Genomic DNA, 18,541 nt, shown 5'->3' on the forward strand with positions numbered 1-18,541 from the left:
CTAGAAAAAGAAGTAAATAAACTGACACAGAATGTAGAGGAAAAACTAAATACCAATAACCGTGAAGGATTTGAAGTGGTGGTCAAACACTTGCAGGCCAGTGCCAGAGCTGGCTCCATGGGGAGGGACCTGAGTTAGGTAATCACATGGTGGCCCCATCCTTAGAAGTACCTTGCTCTGGATGTAATTCTTTGCTGCTACTACCTTAAAATTTTTCTTCTTCTTCTTTTTCTTTTTCTGAGGCAAGGTCTCACTCTGTCCCCCGAGCTAGAGTGCAGTGATGCGATCACAGCTCACTGTAGCCTCAAAGTCCTGTGCTCAAGTGATCCTCCCACCTCAGCCTCCCTAATAGCTGGGACCACAGGTTTGCACCATCACACTTGGCTAATTAAAAAAAATTTTTTGTAGATGTGGGGTCTTGCCGTGTTGCCCAGGCTGGTCTGTAATTCCTGGGCTCAGGTGATCCTCCTGCCTTGGCCTCCCAAAATGCTGAGATTCTAAATGTGAACGATCACACCTGGGCTTAAAATTATTAATGTTATAATATATGTTATATTATCAATTATGTTAATATATGAATTAGATATTGATATATTAATGTTAATATATTATAGAGTTAATTACCATATATTAATAAGAAGCCTTCCTTTTAATTTTGTACTTGGCACTGCAAATTCTGTAGCCAGTCCCATTCATACCAGTATAGTTTTATAGGTGAGTTTTACGACTAATTTTACAGTACTGATAATCTAAAAACTTTTGAAAATAGGAAAAGAAGGCAAGTTACCCAGTTCAATTTAGAAGATCATTGTAACAATTTCAAGATCTCTTGAGGAAAGTCATTTAGAAATTTGGAGATAAAATGTTATTTCACTGGATCTGCCAAAATACGAATAACTGCCAGAATCATTCATTACCTAAGAAGTTTGATATTGACCTTTACAGTTGAATTGTTCTGCTTTCAAATGAAGTTGTTTTCTATTTTTTTTTTCTGTTCCCAACAAAAAGTATGCTAGAATAGCTTATCCTCAACTCATTCTAGGTTAGTTGATGGGTTAACTATTTTAAGCCCTTCCGGCATTTCTACACTCTTAAAGTCTTAATATGAATTTTTTTCCAGGTCACTTTCTAGTGAACCTTGGAAAGATTTGGCAAATTGACTTGATGTTTGTCCAAAGTCAGACTCAGCTTCTTTTTCTGGAAGCTCTAAGTTAAAAAAAAAAAAAAAAAAAAAAAGATGGAATTAGTGTTAGAAATCTTATGAAAAATACAATGGAAGCATACTTATTTTGTTCTGTTTCCATATTTCTGATCTAGTTACATTGTTTCTCTATAAGGTAGCCATGAACTAATCTCTGTGGCCTTCATGTTTATGATTTTAGTTGTTCATTTGAATGAATAATCTGCTTCTATAATTTAATGAAAGTCTAAAACCATTTCATTGATGCCTCAAAAATATTGGTGCCTCTCTTTTTATTATGTTTTCTTCCTTGCTTTCATTTTTTCATTTTCAGTGACAGGTGAGAGCTCATATTTGTAGTTATCCTATAGTCAAAAATGTTTCTAGAATTAAAAATATCAAAACTATTCGACAACAGTAACCCCAGAAATGTCCTATAATTTAGGTATTATAAAAGAACAAATAAAGCCCACCGTGAAAGATGAAATGAGTTTGACTCCTTGTGAATTATACTGTGGAAAACAGAGAATTTCTAGGAGGAATAACAATTCTCCTAACATGAACCTTGAGAAACTGAATTATCTCCTAACATAAGAACAGAATTCTTTTATTCCTGAACCAGTCTCTCAAAAAGTAAGGGTTTGGTAGCTATGCACTGGATAAATTAATGCATAGTACTGAGTCTGATGATTCATTTAAGACCTTTACGTTCTTTATTTTCAGACTTTCAGTTTTTACTAAGAGGCTGATGCTGGGCATAGCAGCTCTTGCCTGTGACCCAGCACTTTGGGAGGCCGAGGTAGGCAGATCATTTGAGGTCAGGAGTTAGAGACCAGCCTGGCTAATATAGTGAAACCCCGTTTCTACTAAAAATACAAAAATTAGCTGGGTGTGGTGGCAGGTGCCTGTAATCCCAGCTACTTGGGAGGCCAAGGCAGGAGAATCTCTTGAACTTGGGAGGCAGAAGTTGCAGTGAGCCAAGATCATGCCGCTGTGCTCCAGCCTGGCCAACAGAGCCAGATTCTGTCTCAAAAAAAAAAGAAAAAAAAAAAGGGGGGCTACCCTGTTTCTTGCCAGAAGGGTCTCCCCAACACAATCGCCTGCTTCATCAAAAGCAGATGACTATTACAATCTTTTCTCACATCACCAAGTGAAATCTCATCACCTTTGACATATTCTATTGGTTAGAATCAAGCCACAGGCCCTGCCCACACTTAAAGGGAGGGATTTACACAAAGCTCTGTTTGCCTCATAAAATATCATTCAGTTATTGTTTTACTTAGCCATCATCTTTTAAAACTTAATTGATTTACAAAGTAAATTTTATAGTAGCACCAGAACTTTAAAAAGAACTAGTGTTACCAGAAGCTGATTACAAACATACATATTACCAGTAATGAAATTGCTCATCTGTGTACCTTGAAAATTCATTCTGTATGTAACTTGTGATTATACATAAGCATCCTCAATAAAATGCTGAAAAAAATCACTGTAATACATTAACAGTGTCAAGCACACAGCCAGCCCTTAATAAATGTAAGTTATTTTTATTATAGATCTAGTATGTCGGTGCAAAAGTGGTTGTGGTTTTTGCCATTACTTTTGCACCATGCTTCTACAAGTCTGGTCTGCAGTATATCATATATAAGATGAAACACAGGCTAAACATCTCTTTTCCGTCACCATTGGCCTATTGGTAATGGTCTTTCCTGCCATGCTTGGACTCAGCTTTAGAATGTTTCTTGACAGTGTGTTTCAGGTAGCTGTCACCAATAAATTGGTGCTGGCAGAATCCAGGGGACAGCTACTAGCCTTCAGTAGATTTCACCTGGTGCAGAAAGATCCTGGGCAAATCATAACTGAAAAAAATCATTAACAATATATGAAATGAAGAAGGAAAACCTGTTTATTAAAAAGAAAACAGATGCAAATGAAAAAGCAAAGCATTTCTTTTTCAGGTACATGTCATCAATTCTCAGCTTCATATTTATTTTGTCTTCCTGATCTTTCTCCCACAATATGGGACATCCTCATCACCTTACCTTTCTGCTCAATGTGTGCAAGATATCTTGCACACTCATTTTTATGAAAGCACAACAGATTTGGGAGGGGAAAAGTTTCCTCTGTGCAAATCTTCTAATTATTTCTAAAGCATTGGTACTGGGGAGTTGGTGCAGCTTGAAAAGCCCAGGTGCAAGGCATCCCAATGATTAAGAGTTCTGCAAATATGCTATTGCTTATAAAGGAGGTTCTACAGGGCGGAACAATCATGGAGAAGCATAAGTGATATTAATCACTTACTGGGTCAACGTCCAATCCAGGAGATTAGGAAAAGCTCAACAAATTAGGCCGAATCATAAATGGCACCTTGGTTTTCAACAAACAGCCTTCTCCTAAATACTTGCTTATAGATTCAGTGGCAGACTCATTTAGGTTCTTTGAGCACCATGAAAAGTAGGGAAATAAGAAGTATGAAGTCAGACAAACTGGAGTTAGTCCACGTCTGCTTGTTGCATTTCCCTGAGCAAGACACTTAACTCCTCTAAGCCTAACTGAAAAATGAGAAGATTCCCAGCAATTTGGCAAGGCCATGGGAGAAATTGTTGGGACAAGTTATAGCAAAGAACCTAGAACATACTCAAAATATGTTAGTTGCCGTAATCAGATATTTGTGCATTTCAGCTTTTTAGAGAAATACAGCGAGGTGCCCTTAACACCAAAGGAAAATAAGTCATAGATTTCCAGGATGTGCAAATAGACATTGAAAATCAGGTGTGACAGGTGCTATAAAGGGTAGAAGTTGAGTCAGGACTCAGTGTTGGGGACTGAAGCGCAGGCCCTGCGCCAGCAAGGTCTGGCTCCAGATGATGGCTTTATGGGTTCGGTGGGTCATACAGACAGGACTTCTGTTTTTCCACAGATTCCAGAAATATGAGATAGTGCACCTCATCCCACAACTGTTAACTGTTAGTACATCTTTAAATACCTGATATTCACTGAAAATTTGCCATGTACCAGACAGCTTCTAAGAGCTCTAGTGCATTGTTTCCACTTATTCTCTCAACAACTCTATGGCATATGTTTTGATCATGATTTCTGTTTCATAGATGAGAAAACTTAAGCACAGAGAGGTTAGAATCACTTTCCCAATGCCACACAGTGGAGGAGCTGGGATGTAAACCCAATCTATCTCCTTCCAGCCCTCAATTCTGTTCTGTTCTTTTTTTTTCTTTTCTTTTCGTTTCTTTTCTCCTTTCCTCCTTCCTTCCCTTTTCTTTCTTTCTTTCACTCCCCGCCCCACCCCGCCGCCGCCGGCCAAAGCTTGCTTGCACAATTTCAATCTTGTTGCCAGGCTGGAGTGCAATGGAGCTATCTCGGCTCACTGCAACCTCTGCCTCCTGGGTTCAGTGATTCTCCTGCTTCAGCCTCCTGAGTAGCTGGGATTTCAGACACACACCACCAGACCCAGCTAATTTTTTGTATTTTTAGTAGAGATGGTGTTTCACCATGTTGGCCAGGCTGGTCTTGAACTCCTGACCTCAAATGATCCATCCACCTTGGCTTCTTAAAGTGCTAGGATTACAGGCATGAGCCACGGTACCCAGCCTGCACTCAGTTCTTAACCACCTTGATACACTGCCTGTCCGCCCGCCCTCCCTTCCTTCATTCCTCCCATTAGCTAAATCTGGGACAATCTGAATATCAAAATGAATAATAATAGTGTGAAAAATTATAACCCATTCAAAAACATAAGAATCTGCAAGCTTGCACTACCCTAAATAGGCACAAATTATAAAGAATAAGTTCTTCCTGACAGCACACCTGTAATTCCAGCACTTTGGGAGGCTGAGGTGGGTGGATCACCAGGACAAGAGATCCAGACCATCTTGGCCAACATAGTGAAACCCCGTCTCTGCTAAAAACACAACAAAAATTAGTGGGGTTTGGTAGCATGTGCCTGTAGTCCCAACTACTCGGGAGGCTGAGGCAGGAGAACCACTTGAACCCAGGAGGCAGAGGTTGCAGTGAGCTGAGATCGCACCACTGCCCTCCAGCTTGGCGACAGAGCAAAACTCCGTCTCATAAATGAATGAGTGAATGAATGAATGTACACAAAATTGATGGAATTAGTAAAGTCACTATTTGGCAACTAGATTCAAACCAAACCAAATGTATCAAATTTAATCTGTGGATTTGTAGTTTCCAGCATTTAGCATAAAATCTCCCGTGATTAGACGACTGGGTTGATGGAGTAAACTGTATTTTTTAATTGTCCTGGTAATTCTCCCTCAGTCCCAAGAAGACTCTAAACAGAAATTAAAATTATTTTCCTGCATTAGCATGCTAAAAGACACATCCATCAGTGCCATGACAGTTTACAAATGCTATGGAAACATCAGGAAGCTACCCTATATGATCTAAAAGCGGAAGGAACCCTCAGTTCCGGGAATTGCCCACCTCTTTTCTGGAAAACTTATGAATAGTCCATCCCTTGTTTAGCATATAATCAAGAAGTAACTATATGTATGCTCAGTCAAGCAGCCCATGCCACTGTTGTTCCTATGGAGCAGCCATTCTTCATTCCTTTACTTTCCTAATAAACTTGCTTTCACTTATGTCCTCAGATGGTAGAGCCACACCTAGGGCATCAGGAGCTCACATTTTGAGATGTGCGTGAGAAATAAGGCAAGAGCTGGATCTTGTTTCTCACTGTGCTGTTCTCATTGAGTGAGGTTGTTGGAATCACCTGGGATACATTTTTCCATAGTCATCTTTCCCCTCCAAGCATGGATGGTTGGATGTGCCTGGGTTAAGTGTACATATAGCGCAACCTCACTCCAACCCCTGTGTAAGGAGTTTCCCCATAAAGAATTTCCTACTCTCCAGAGGAGCAGTACCTGGTCTGCAGAATTCCTGCCACAAGCATTGAGGAATTCCTTTGATCTCTTCATTCCCTCCTTCATTTTTTCCTTTCTCTCTTATTTTTCCCTTCTTCTATCTCAAAAAATTATTCAGACATCACAAAAGCCAACTGGACTGAATTCCATATATGTGATTGTGAACTTGTTTCCCACAAATATCCCTGGAAATTTTGTTGAAGCTGAAGTATGGAGTCAGCCTTGAGGGAGACAGAATGGGGACTGGAAAGATGTCATAATAAACTGTGAGCACTGAACAGCAAGTGTTACTGATAACAATCACCACAGCCCGGAGTCACTAAGCATTTACCTTGTGAACAGGCACTGTATGACATGCTGATTTAGAAGACCTTGGAGAGGAGATTTTATGACTTGGCATGAGTCCTGAGAAATTTGCCTAGTTTTATGGGTTACCATAAATGGCGGTTGTAAGATTACAGCTGGGACAACGAGGTAAAGGGGAAATATTTAATGAGCGCCTGTTAAGATCTATAAGCCAAGCATCATGTGTACAGGGGCAAACCAAAATAAACATGTCCCTGCTCTTACGCCATTTATATCCTAGTATGTGTGGGGGCTGAGGGAGAACAAGGGGAGGAAATGTTAATCAAATAATCACAGAAATGCATATAAACTTGCCATTGTGGTGAACTATATAGGAGCAGTATATGACATGCATCCCACAGGGCCTGGAACCAATCTATCTTCATTGGAAACCTGGCTTCCCTATGTACCGATTGTGATTCTAAGCAGATATTGAGCACCTCTGTGCCTCAGTTTCCCCGGGTGTGAAATGGGGAGAATTATCATAGGATGTAGCCCAAGATATTCCAACAACCTCACTCAGTGAGAACAGATGAGAAACAAGATCCAGGGAAGTGATAAGGATTCGTGAATTCATATATAGCAAGTGTCAGCAGAGAGACTGAGGCAGCAGAAGTAGTCAATACAATACATAGTGTTATCATCATGGCCACATTTGTGTCCATGTCAGTGTCGGCTCTAGGCAACCTGCTCAGGGAGGTGAGGGGTAGCATACATAGTCCTTGCTCCACCCCATGCTGCTCACACCCTTTGCCAGTCTTTGTGCCCTCCCCTCAGGCTTTGCATGCTTTGCTCCTAATGGCTGGCACCTGCAGCCTTCTTCAAAAACTCCCTTCTGGCCACGATAGCCATTTTGCCTGGATATGTAAAGTCTAGAAGTACTTGGGAGTTCGCACCCCAAGGTGCAGCCTGGATTGAAGGTGTGTGGAAGCCCCGTGCCCTGGGCACAAGGATGACAAACTGAGTTGCAATGGACACTCCAGAGCTCCCCAGGGATCAGGCTGAGGCTGGCACTTCACTCAAAACCACACGCTTGTTGGCTTCTTTCCCTTCCCCATCCCGCTGTCCCCACAATCGCACAGGTCTCCTTGGGAATCACAACCCTAATGAAACCCGGTGCCAGAGACAGCCGTTGTGGTATCTAAGTCATCAAGGAAGGTTTCTTTCAGGAAGTGAAAGCTGGATGGATCTAGATGGTGCGTAGGAGAAGAACAGGCAGAGAAAGAGCGTGCTGGGAGGGAGACGGTGGGAGGAACCCTCTTGCCAGCATTTAAGGAACAGCAGAAACTGGCAGAAGCCACTGTGGCTGGGGTCCAGAGGCCTCTGGGGGTGGATGATATGGGCTGAGGTGTGGGGGATCAGGAGGGCCTCACCTGATAGGGCCTGGAATAAGCGGATTACAGAATCAGATCTTCACGTAAGAGCCATGGGAAGCCCCAGAGGCAGGATGAGGCATGATCAGGTTTGGGCTTTGAAAAGACCAATAAGGCAGGTGTGCAAAGAATAGAAGGGAAGGAAGCAGGAGAGGCTGGGATCAGCTGGGAGCCCCTGCAGTGGGTCCTGGCGAGAGATATTAGTGGCCACAACCAGTGTGATTACAAGGGCGGTAGAGATAGAAGTAACTAGACTTGAGAAATAATTTAAGCAGCAAAAACATGGAAAGTTATTTTGCAATTCTAAGAATAATCTTGCAGTAAAACTGCTATTAAAGTCTAGATTTATCTAAAGGTAGGCTTTGTAATAGAGGACTTGTAGGCCATATGAGAAAATTTTCTAGTAACACGAAGTTTGAATTTGTTTTTATTTTATTGTAACGAAGGCAATAAAGAGGGGAAGTCTCTCAAATATTTTAAAAACTTTTATTCTTTTAGAGAATTTGAAGGTATACAGATGAAATCTGACAAGACATGTAAATCTATAATTGTAAAAATTTCACAGCAGAGAGAAAGCATATACCTAGATATGTACATATTTATTAAAATATAAGGACATAAATGTATATTTCTGAAATAGTCTAAAAATATAACCTAGGAAGGGAAATCTTTATCAAATATACAGAATTATATTCAGTATACATTTAGGAAAAGCAGTAGTAAAAATATGCACAAATAAACCATCTGTAAACCCAATTTTTAAGTCATAAATATTGCATGCATTTCTATGCATTTTATGTTTGTGAAATCATATTTTTCCTGGGAGCTCAAATAACAAATGTTATATAACAAATCTCTAGCTTTTGCATGCTTTACAATTGTCCCATTGAATAGACAGAAAAATCAAGGCATGGGAACTCATTTTATAATATTAAAATCACACTGAATATTTTTAAGCTGTGACTAAACTTTGAAACATTGCCCTGCACCACAGATCCTAAATCAAGTACTGCAAATATTAAAAAAAAAGACTAAGGCAAATTGCTAGTAGAACACACACACAGGCACAACCAGATACACACACATACACACACACGCATGTCTGTGCTTCATATGCATAAACTCAATTTAAAAACTATTACTTTATCCATACTTCAATGCCATAAAGGAATTACATTAAGAAAATAAAGAATTTTAAGGTCCTTTAACAAAATTATGCCACAGTAAGTCACTAGTCTTACAAGATGTTTGACTTCATTAAAGTCCTTTTAATAGAGGTGTTCTCTAATTTCCCAATAATGTTTTTATTGCAATGCAGGAAGAACACAATTTCATGGGAGACCTGGTAACTAACCATCATTTAGCTTAGCTTACATTATTAAGCAGGTATTTCCCTAAGCAGTACATTAAACAGAGCTACAGTAAATGGATTGTCAGTGTTACTCCCAGCCCCAGAAAATTTAGCTGTTGTACGTCTTTCATTGTCAAATGTAAACTTATTCTTGGGAATTAAAGATTCCAACAATGAATGTGGTAGGCAGGGGCTGAAACAGTTAGTAGCTCTACGTGTCTGACAGGTGCCAGCCTCCCTTTCATGTCATGGAAGATGCAAGAGAGAACAGGCTCCCAGGTCATTGTAAGCACCTGAAGGCGGTGCTGATGCAGGTGAAGGGTAAACCAGCAGTGAACCCTGTAGAGTGCCTTGGATCTCAGCACTCGGTCCGCTTCCCTGAGTTGGATGTGATCTTAGCAAATACCACCATCTAGAAAGACAGTACAGCTTCTGGAACAATTTTTGCAGAAGAAAAAGTATCAACACCTGGGCTTAAATGTTCTTTGTAAGCTGTGGGTGTTTGAAGTTTGCTTTCTGGTAATGTAGAAGCCAAAAGCACCATTCTTGTAGAAATGTCAAAATGGCTGCTTTGGTCTTGGTTTAAAAAAAAAAATCTGAAAAAAAAAAGGGTACGCCCTAATTATATATCAAAGAAGTATATTTAAAGAAGACAAATTATTAGCCAAAAAAATATGCTAAAACTAAAATTGCCCTGGGCTCTTGCCACAGGTGTGGCTTGCTGTGGTCAACATGCTGTCTTTGCTGAAGACTGGGGGTCTCACAAGTGAGAATACTTTCCTTATTCTACTTGATTCAGTTCTGTTGGTTGGGATGCTCAGAATTTGACACATTTCAAAATAGCATCAGACGCTCTGTGGAGGAATAATAATATATTCATTTGGGCCTTGTTCAGAAATTTCATCTGTAATTGTTAAGTTTCTCTAAATCCACCAATCAGCAAATGCTCCTTAACTTGCCATTGGCAAACAGCAATTTCTTCTAGGAAAATCCTAAGAGGTGCTGATCAAAGAACAAAAATGATAGAATCTGATTTTAAACACTGACATGTCATATGTCACTCTATAAAGCCATATGTTACAAATGTCATATTTCCACCTAAAATGATATTGGAGCTTTCTTCGACTAACTTTTGATCATTTCTTGAATTCATTTTAATGCATATAAGGAGACTATCACTAGACTTACTAATTCTTAATTTCATTAAGGAAATTATTGCTCAGGACAAGACTAATGTATACAATTAGGCTTATATTAATTTAAGGAAATAACTCAGTAGTATTGAAATAAATAGCATCTGGTTGGTATATGGATATGGCAAAAGTCATGGAGGGAACATAAGAACTCCTCTATTGTCAGAAAAAATATGTATTCAATACAGGCTGATAAATATATACATTTACATTACATGTCCTGCCATCACACATACCTAGACCTTAGTGCTAAATACAGCCCACCGCTTGTTTTTAATAAAGTTTATCAGAACAGTTTTTGTAGGCAGAATAACGGTCCTCCTAAAATGTCAATGCCCTAACCCCTGGAACACATGAATATGCTACCTTATGTGAAAGAACGACTTTTGCAGATGCAGTTAAAGTTATGAACTTTGAGACGGGAGATGTGATCGTGGATAATGTCAGACAGAAGCAACGTAAGAAGAAAGAGAGACTCAAAGTTTGAGAGGGACTCAACTGACCGTTGTTATTGACTTTGAGATGGGGAGGTTTTCATGAACCAAGGAATATGGGAAACCTCTAAAGGTTGAGTATAACCTTCAGCTGACAGCAGCAATAAAATGAAGACTACAGTCCTGTAACCATGAAGAGCTAAATTCTGCCAACAACCCTAACTAGCAAGGGAACAGGCTCTCCTCTAGAGCCTCCAGACAGAGCCCTGACAACACTGTAATTTTAGCCTGGAGGAGCCCTGTCAGACTTCTGATCTATAGAACGGTAAAATAATAGATGTGTGTTGTTTAACTCACTAAGTTTTAGTAATTTGCTGTGGCAGAAATAGAAAACTAGGACATCAGCCCACTCATTAATTACAGATTATCTGTGGCCCCTTTCATGCTCTGAGGTAGTAATAAGAGGATGTGACAAAGACTGTATGGTCCACAAAACCTAAAATATTGGCCAATTGGCCCTTTACAGAAAAAGTTTGCCAACATTTGCTATTCACATGCAAAAAGCATGAACAGCTGTTAGCATTTACTAAACATTTAATTGACGCCAGGCTCAGGAATAGGTATTTGGTGTTCATATTATTTTTTTTGTGATGCACTCTCTTTGGGTCCTCATTTTACAAATAAAAAAAGAAAGCAGAGAGATTAGGGAACTTCTCAAGGTCACCCAGCAAGTTAGAAGTGAGCAGGGATTCAAATCCCAGTCTGGCTGACTTCTGAGCATGGCTCATCCCTTGTCATTGTCAGTACCTTGCAGAGGATAATGAACCCCCTGGATGCTCATCTGGGGCATCTTATCGCTGGCAGAATGCGATGGGGAGCTCCCGGCTGGGCACCAGTGTGCCTAAGTGCAGCATCTCAACAGGCTTGTTGTCTGTGGCCAGGATGTCGTATTTGCGGACAATCTGTAACGCACATGCACACAAAAACAGAATTATCCCTCTCTTCTTCTGCCTTATGAAATAGCACAGAACGTAATTGCAGAAACAGGTAAAGGTTTTACCCAACAAAGAGCCAGGTGCAGTTGAAGCTCAGCTAATCGGCGACCAATGCACATTCTTTTTCCAATGCCAAATGGAAGATGAGCAAAAGGATTGATTTTTTCCTTCTCCTGAAGCCAACGTTCAGGTCTAAAATGACTTGAATCTTCAAAATTGTCTTCGCTGGATCCCAACACCTGGGTATTCAGCATCAGCACTGTCTAAAAACATACAGAAACACATAGCATTTAAAATAACCAGAAGAGACCTTTGAAATGGCAAATGTTTACAAAAGTTGTCACCTTACAAATGAAAAGCCAAATCGACAAATTTTTGATAATGACAATTGGCAACATGCACTGAGTGCTTAAAATGCACCAGGCAATAAATAGGTAAAGGGCTTTAAAATTGTACATCACACCCACAACAACCTTGTGTGGTAGATTGTTATTAAACCCATTTTACAGATAAAGAAGTTGAGGTTCACAGAGATTGCGTAAGTCACTCAAGATAAGCCAGACAAAGGTGAAACCGAATCCAGGTCTCTGTCTCCGTAGCCAATAATTCTAATTCTATGCTATGCAATGTGTCAACTATTCACTACCATGTGTGTGTTTCCAAAAATGAATGTTTTCCAGTACAAAGTCTAGGGGGAGCTGATGAATATTTGCAAAGTGTATCTTTCGAGGTTTTGTAAGGTATAGAATATACAAATTCTACTTACTCCTTTGGGTAAAGCATATTCACCCAGAACTGTTGCCTTGTCAAGAGTCCGAGTTGTAAATGGTACACTCGGGGTAAGCCTGAGAAGGTAAAATCAAAGATGTACAGGTGAGGACTGAAGTGTCAGTGGAAATGCAGATTGGATTAGGTGCTGCCCAAGTGCATACTCAAAGAGGCAGCATGATCACAGCTCTTCCTAAAGAAGTTGTCTCTTTCTTCCCCAAGATTCACATCTCTTGTTCCTCTCATCTTATTGAGTTAGTTAAAACCCAGTGCAAGGCTGTTTAGTAGCTGTTAATGTTGGTTTTCTTCATACGTCACTCCTGACTTCAATGTGTATCTTTCTATGCTAGCCCTTGAAGCCTGACGTTTGTTCAAAGTTTCTCCTCTCTACTCTTCACAAAGTTGAGTTTCCTTCTAATCCTAACATGTTGTGAGCTGTGTTTTCCCAAAAGGGCCTAAAAAAATTTTCCAAAAAATGTTTTATACCAGAGGCTCAAAAACAAAGCTGTCTCTAGGTCCTATCATATAATAATATGGCTCTTTTGTGAGCTTTCATCTCATAGCCTTCAATCATGCCCCAATCTTAATTAGTGCTTACAGCATTCATTAGAGTAGCAGGATTACTGAATTAAAGGAGAGGGCACCAGCTTTCCAAGATCTAATAGAATTTGACCAAATGATTTAGAAAACAAGTGCTGGAAAAGAAATATGGCTCCAAAGACTTTTTGCAGTATGATAAATGTTTCTAATTAGCTACAGGAAGCTGCCCATGAGTAGGGGGTCCCTGGCTTTGTATTTAAGACAACAGTGTGCTAACACATTCATATTGGCTCAGAGAGATGCTCTTACCTCATAGATTCTTTCAGACAGGCTTTTAAATATGGCATATTCCTCAGAGCTTCTGCCCGTGGCACCTGATTCTCAGGCAATACTCTCTGAATTTCTTTAAGAAGCTTTTGTTGCACTTGGGGATTACGGGATAAATTGTAGAGAATCCACATTAGGCTGTTTGCTGTCTGCAAGCCGAATGGACATAAACTTGAGTTTTTGTAAATAACTGCGTTAAGCCACTATTAGCTGAAGAAAAGGTGATGCGATGATGCCTACCACCTTGTTCTGCAAATATATTATTAGTGAAGATTTTTCATGTATCCTATTGCTTTGCCTTTAGATAAATCCAATATATGAAAAAGCAGATTTATTTTATAAAACATCAATTAGGGATATATTTTAAATTATTTACTGAGGAAACAAAAGTATAATCTTTTAATCAGCTGCTTTAGAACATTTCAAATACAGGTTTTTTTTTTTGTTTGTTTGTTTGTTTTTTGAGATGGAGTCTCCCTCTGTCACCCAGGCTGGAGTGCAGTGGTGCCATCTTGGCTCACTGCAACCTCTGCCTCGCGAGTCTCCTGCCTCAGCATCCTGAGTAGCTGGGATTACAGGTACCCACCACCACACTTAGCTAATTTTTGTATTTTTTAGTGGCGACCGGGTTTTGCCATGTTGGCCAGGCTGGTCTTGAACTCCTGACCTTAGGTGATCCACCCTCCTTGGCCTCCCAAAGTGCTGGGTTTATAGGCATGAGCCACCACACCCGGCCTAACATACAGTTTGACACAATAATTGCTTGAACCCAAATGAGTACATGTAAAACTGGTGAAATGAGAATATTAGTGGGTTAAATCAATGACAATTTTAGGGTTATGATAATGTTTTCTTGTTAGGACGTTACCAGCAGGGGAAACTGGGAAATGGATACAAGGGATCCCTCTCTGTTTTTTCTTAGAACTGAATGTGAATCTACGATGATCTTAAAATAAAAATTTAATTAAAAGTTGCTTGAGATAAAAAACATTAATGTAAAAATGAAGTAAACAGAGCAGGATGGTGATCCTCAGGCTGTTGCTAATGAGAGCCCTGAAGAAAATGGTACAGTGCAAATGGACAAGAAATGGCATTTCTGGAATTTAAAAGTTTTTGGCCATACCCTAAAAAGTTACCACCAAAATAAAAAGGCACTATCTGCACTCAGGGTTTCAGCCACATGTAAAGAGCCCTCATACGAGGGTGCCAATGCCAAAATAAATTCGAGCACTGAGCTGAGTACTTCAAGGAAGCAGCTGCAGTTTCTGACAAAGGCCCACGCCCCTTTAAGTGGCATCTTTTATTTTCTCTCCAAAGACATTTAGAGAAAAAATATTGGTGGAAACAGCCAGTGTAGCTTTAGGCTACATAATATTCACCACTAATAGTCATATATATTTATTTTTTAGGCCTTTCTTTGCTAATTTAAGCCAAATATTCCCTAAAAATGATCATTGTGTCCTTCCTCGCAGACATGAAGGCGCTGTTGCTAAGTGCCATGTGCCACTCACACAGATGAGCAAAGTGCAAGACCATTCAGAGATGATGGTTATTTATTATTTTTGGAAGAAGATGCCTCCCAGGCAGCCTTCTTCATGTCAGCGAACTGGCAGCCTCGGCTACAAATAAACTGTAGACAGCATTATTACAAGAGTCTAATTTACAAAACAGGAAGAGGGTGTAGCCATCAAATTAGATACACTTTCAAATGGGTCTGATTTTCCAAATGTGACTTCAGAATAGCCAGGACCAAAAAAGAAATGGATTTGACCATATCAGTGAGTCCCTCACCGCAAGTCCCAAATAGAGTTTCCAAAAGGCAGATAACTGTCACTTTTACCAAAGCCATGTAAGACAGTCCGAGCCTGTAAGGAAAACTGCAGGGGCTGAGCTGCAGCAGCTGATTCCAGGGGAAGTGGCCTGGGAAACCTCAGGGGCACACACTGTCCTGGATTGACCTCTGTGGAACAGACCGAGCTCATGAACTGGTCTGCTGTGTCTACTCTCTCTGCTAAGTCCATTCTTTACCCACCAGCCAGAGCCCACTTTTAAAAACATAAAGGATTAGGTGATTCCCTTGCTTAAAACCGTGCAAGAGCTTCCCATCACAGGTGCAATCTAATCCTAATGCCTTACCCAGGCTCACAAGGCCCTTGCTAACACGGCCCATCAACTTCTTCAATCTCAGCTCTCACCACATTTGCCTGTTCTCTAGCTCCATCCCTCTTTCTGCCCCAGGGCCTTTGCATGGGCCGTTTCCTCTACCTGCAGTACTCTTCCACCAGGTCTTCCCATGGCTGGATCCTTCTCATTATTCCAGAGTTGGCTCCAGTACATACTGCTTTCTCAGAGAGGGGTCTCTTCCCATCATCTCCACCTCTTTCTATAATGCCACCCTGATGGTGTCCTCCACAATCCGTGCCACTATCTAAAGTGACCACATTTGTTTGTTCACATGTCTATTGTCTGTCTTCCCCACCTGCATACAAGTTCCGTGAGAGTGGAAACCCTTGTCTCTGATTTATGGTGGTCTCTCAAGAACCTGGAACAGTCCCAGGCATACAGAAGGTGCTCAATAGCTCCTGAATTCCTTCATTTATTCAACAAGAATCTCTTAGCCACTGCTATATGCCAAGTACTGTTCTATGTCCTGGAAACACAGCAGTGGACAACCCTAAACCTTGCCCTCAGCCCTCGGAGAGGTGAAGTCCAGTTGAAAAAATGAAAGAATAATGGGTACATTTTACTTTCAAGACTTCAAGGAACCTCCAAGGGTAAGTAATTCAATAGAAAAGTGAGTAAGGATGGATTTCTACTTTCAACCACCTTCTGGAGCATGAGGAGAAATGAGAAACTCGCTATGTCCTGATAGAGAAAACCCTACCTTTTCTTCAGGAGAGAAACAGCACAGAAGGGGAAACGCATGGAAAATAAATGACTGCTTTATGTTTTGCTTAGAGACTTTAAGGTGCATAAAATCTCGACTTAGGGGCAGTTTTCACGTGGATCACTCCCATCGTAGCTGGAAGAAGTATCCAAGTCAATTAAACCTGCCTGAATGTCTATGGAAGGATTTGTTTGGGGTTGGTCTGCACTTAGTATCCACTATCTACTATCTCCTAGGGAGTACTGGCCATATCAGAGACAGAATTTTGGTCTTTAAAATGAGCTGTTTTGCTTCAGTTAAAACCCACTTGCCCCAGACTCTTTCTCTGAGACTTTCTTTACAATTCCAAGCAGATAAAAATATTATTGGCTTGAAAGAGAGTATGCCATTTTCTTTTTACAGTAACAGCCACAGTTAGGCACTTTGGGATAATGTGTGTGACTGAACAAAATACATCCAATTTTGAAAAATCTGGATTTGGTATCTTGCCAGGGCATGGAACTTTGCTGCTCCTGAATTCCCATAGCAGTTTGCATGTACATCACAGCACTGATTACATCTTACTCTGGATTTTTGTCACTGGGGCATGTGAAGTCCACTACACTGTGTTTCAGGACAAAAGGCTGTGCATTGAGGCACAGCGGCATCTAGTATGAGAGCTTTCGTTTCTGTGAAGTTGGTGCTCAGTGAATCCGGGTGAAATGAATGAGATGAATTACTATTTAAAATTTGTCATCTAAAAATTGTACAGACGTTCATTTAGCAAGCCCAAATCCAGCCCATCCTTACCGTTTCCACCGCAGCCAGCTGGAGCTCTGTGACGGCAGCATACAATTCTTTCTTTGAAAGCTGATTCTGGTGATAAATGTCACAAAGGAAATGTGCACTAGGCTGCTGAGAATACTTCTCTAACTGGTTGTCGATACAAGATTTGACTATTAGAGCAGGGAAGAAAGAGAGGAAGTCAGTTGAAAATTAGGATGGGGAAAATCACAAAAGAAAACTTCAGTCCCAAATCCTTCTGACAATATCTAAATAGTCTTTTCAGGAACACTGACGATTTGTGACACACACTAATTATTGGCTTCTTGTTAAGTCGGCAAAGATGTTTCAATACACACATGAGCAAGACTTCTTACACTTTAATGTGTATAGGAATCACCTGGGCATCTTCCCAAAATGCAGAATCTGAATCAGGCCTCAGGTGGGCCTGGAACTCTGCATTTCTAACAAGCTCCTAGGTGAGGCTGATGCCACTGGGCTGCAGGTCATACTTTTGAGTAGTAAGAGTTAAGCTCTTGGGAGAAATAAGCATAAACGAAGGTAGGATTAGGGTTCATTTTCAGAATCTGACTTGGACTCAGATGTTACTAAGCACACACACCCCACATACATACACACAAGTACAGTGCCCCTGTATGTAGACAATAATGGTAAAAATTTCTAATCTTTATAGTGTAAAATCTAGGCATGTATCTCCGTAATTATTTTATTTTATTTTATTTTATTTTATTTTGAGATGGAATCTGGCTCTGTTGCCAGGCTGGGGTGCAGTGGCGCGATCTCGGCTCACTGCAACCTCCGCCTCCCAGGTTTAAGTGATTCTCCTGCCTCAGCCTCCCAAGTAGCTGGGATCACAGGCATGCGCCACCATCCCCTGCCTTCCCTCACCTGGAAGCAAACAACCACCAGGCTCATTAGAATAATGAAAATGGTAATAATAATGGTGTTCAGATATGGCACAGCAGTCAGAGTTCGAGTCCTGGAACCCCTCTGTCTGGCGTCAAACCTTGGCTTTGCCACCACCTAGCATGCAATCTTGGGAACGTTTGCTAACTTCTCTGTGTCTCAGGTACCTCTCTCAGGGCTAATAAAAGGACCTACCTTACAGGCGTGTTGTGAGGATTAAATAAATGTATGAGTGAACAATGCCTAGCATCCAATCTTCCCCTTCATCATGTAGCAGAAATAGCTCTGGCCAATGAGATACTGTGATATGCCAGGTTTTTATGTTATCTATAATCTATACTAGACCCAATGTAACTGTTACATTGAGGTGGGTACTCTTCTTTTTATTATTAATTATTATTAGTCCATTTTAGAGACAAGGTAACTGAGGATGAAAAGGTGATAGCACATTTGGCCAAGCCACCCCAACAACCAGTGACAGAGAGCAACTTGAACCCAGCTGATCCCTTACTCCATAGATTTTACTTTTTTTTTTTTTTTTTTTTTTTTTTTTTTTTTTTT

The 18,541-nt window shown here is 40.5% G+C and overlaps 1 protein-coding gene across 1 annotated transcript in view; it reads right to left on the bottom strand.

Moving 5' to 3' along the window:
• Positions 1-11,619: 11,619 nt before the first annotated feature.
• CYP24A1 (cytochrome P450 family 24 subfamily A member 1) overlaps positions 11,620-18,541 on the bottom strand; it is a 16,276-nt gene continuing 9,354 nt past the window's right edge. The window contains exons 7-11 of the mRNA XM_017496901.2: positions 17,081-17,226; positions 13,387-13,553; positions 12,536-12,614; positions 11,835-12,032; positions 11,620-11,736 (exon numbers count right to left, since the gene is read on the bottom strand). Coding sequence (XP_017352390.1) covers positions 11,626-11,736; positions 11,835-12,032; positions 12,536-12,614; positions 13,387-13,553; positions 17,081-17,226 — 701 coding nt within the window. The 3' untranslated portion in view covers positions 11,620-11,625. The remainder of the gene's footprint in view (positions 11,737-11,834; positions 12,033-12,535; positions 12,615-13,386; positions 13,554-17,080; positions 17,227-18,541) is intronic.

This window comes from Cebus imitator, unplaced genomic scaffold (assembly GCF_001604975.1).
Source record: "Cebus imitator isolate Cc_AM_T3 unplaced genomic scaffold, Cebus_imitator-1.0 Scaffold224, whole genome shotgun sequence".
NCBI lineage: Eukaryota > Metazoa > Chordata > Mammalia > Primates > Cebidae > Cebus > Cebus imitator.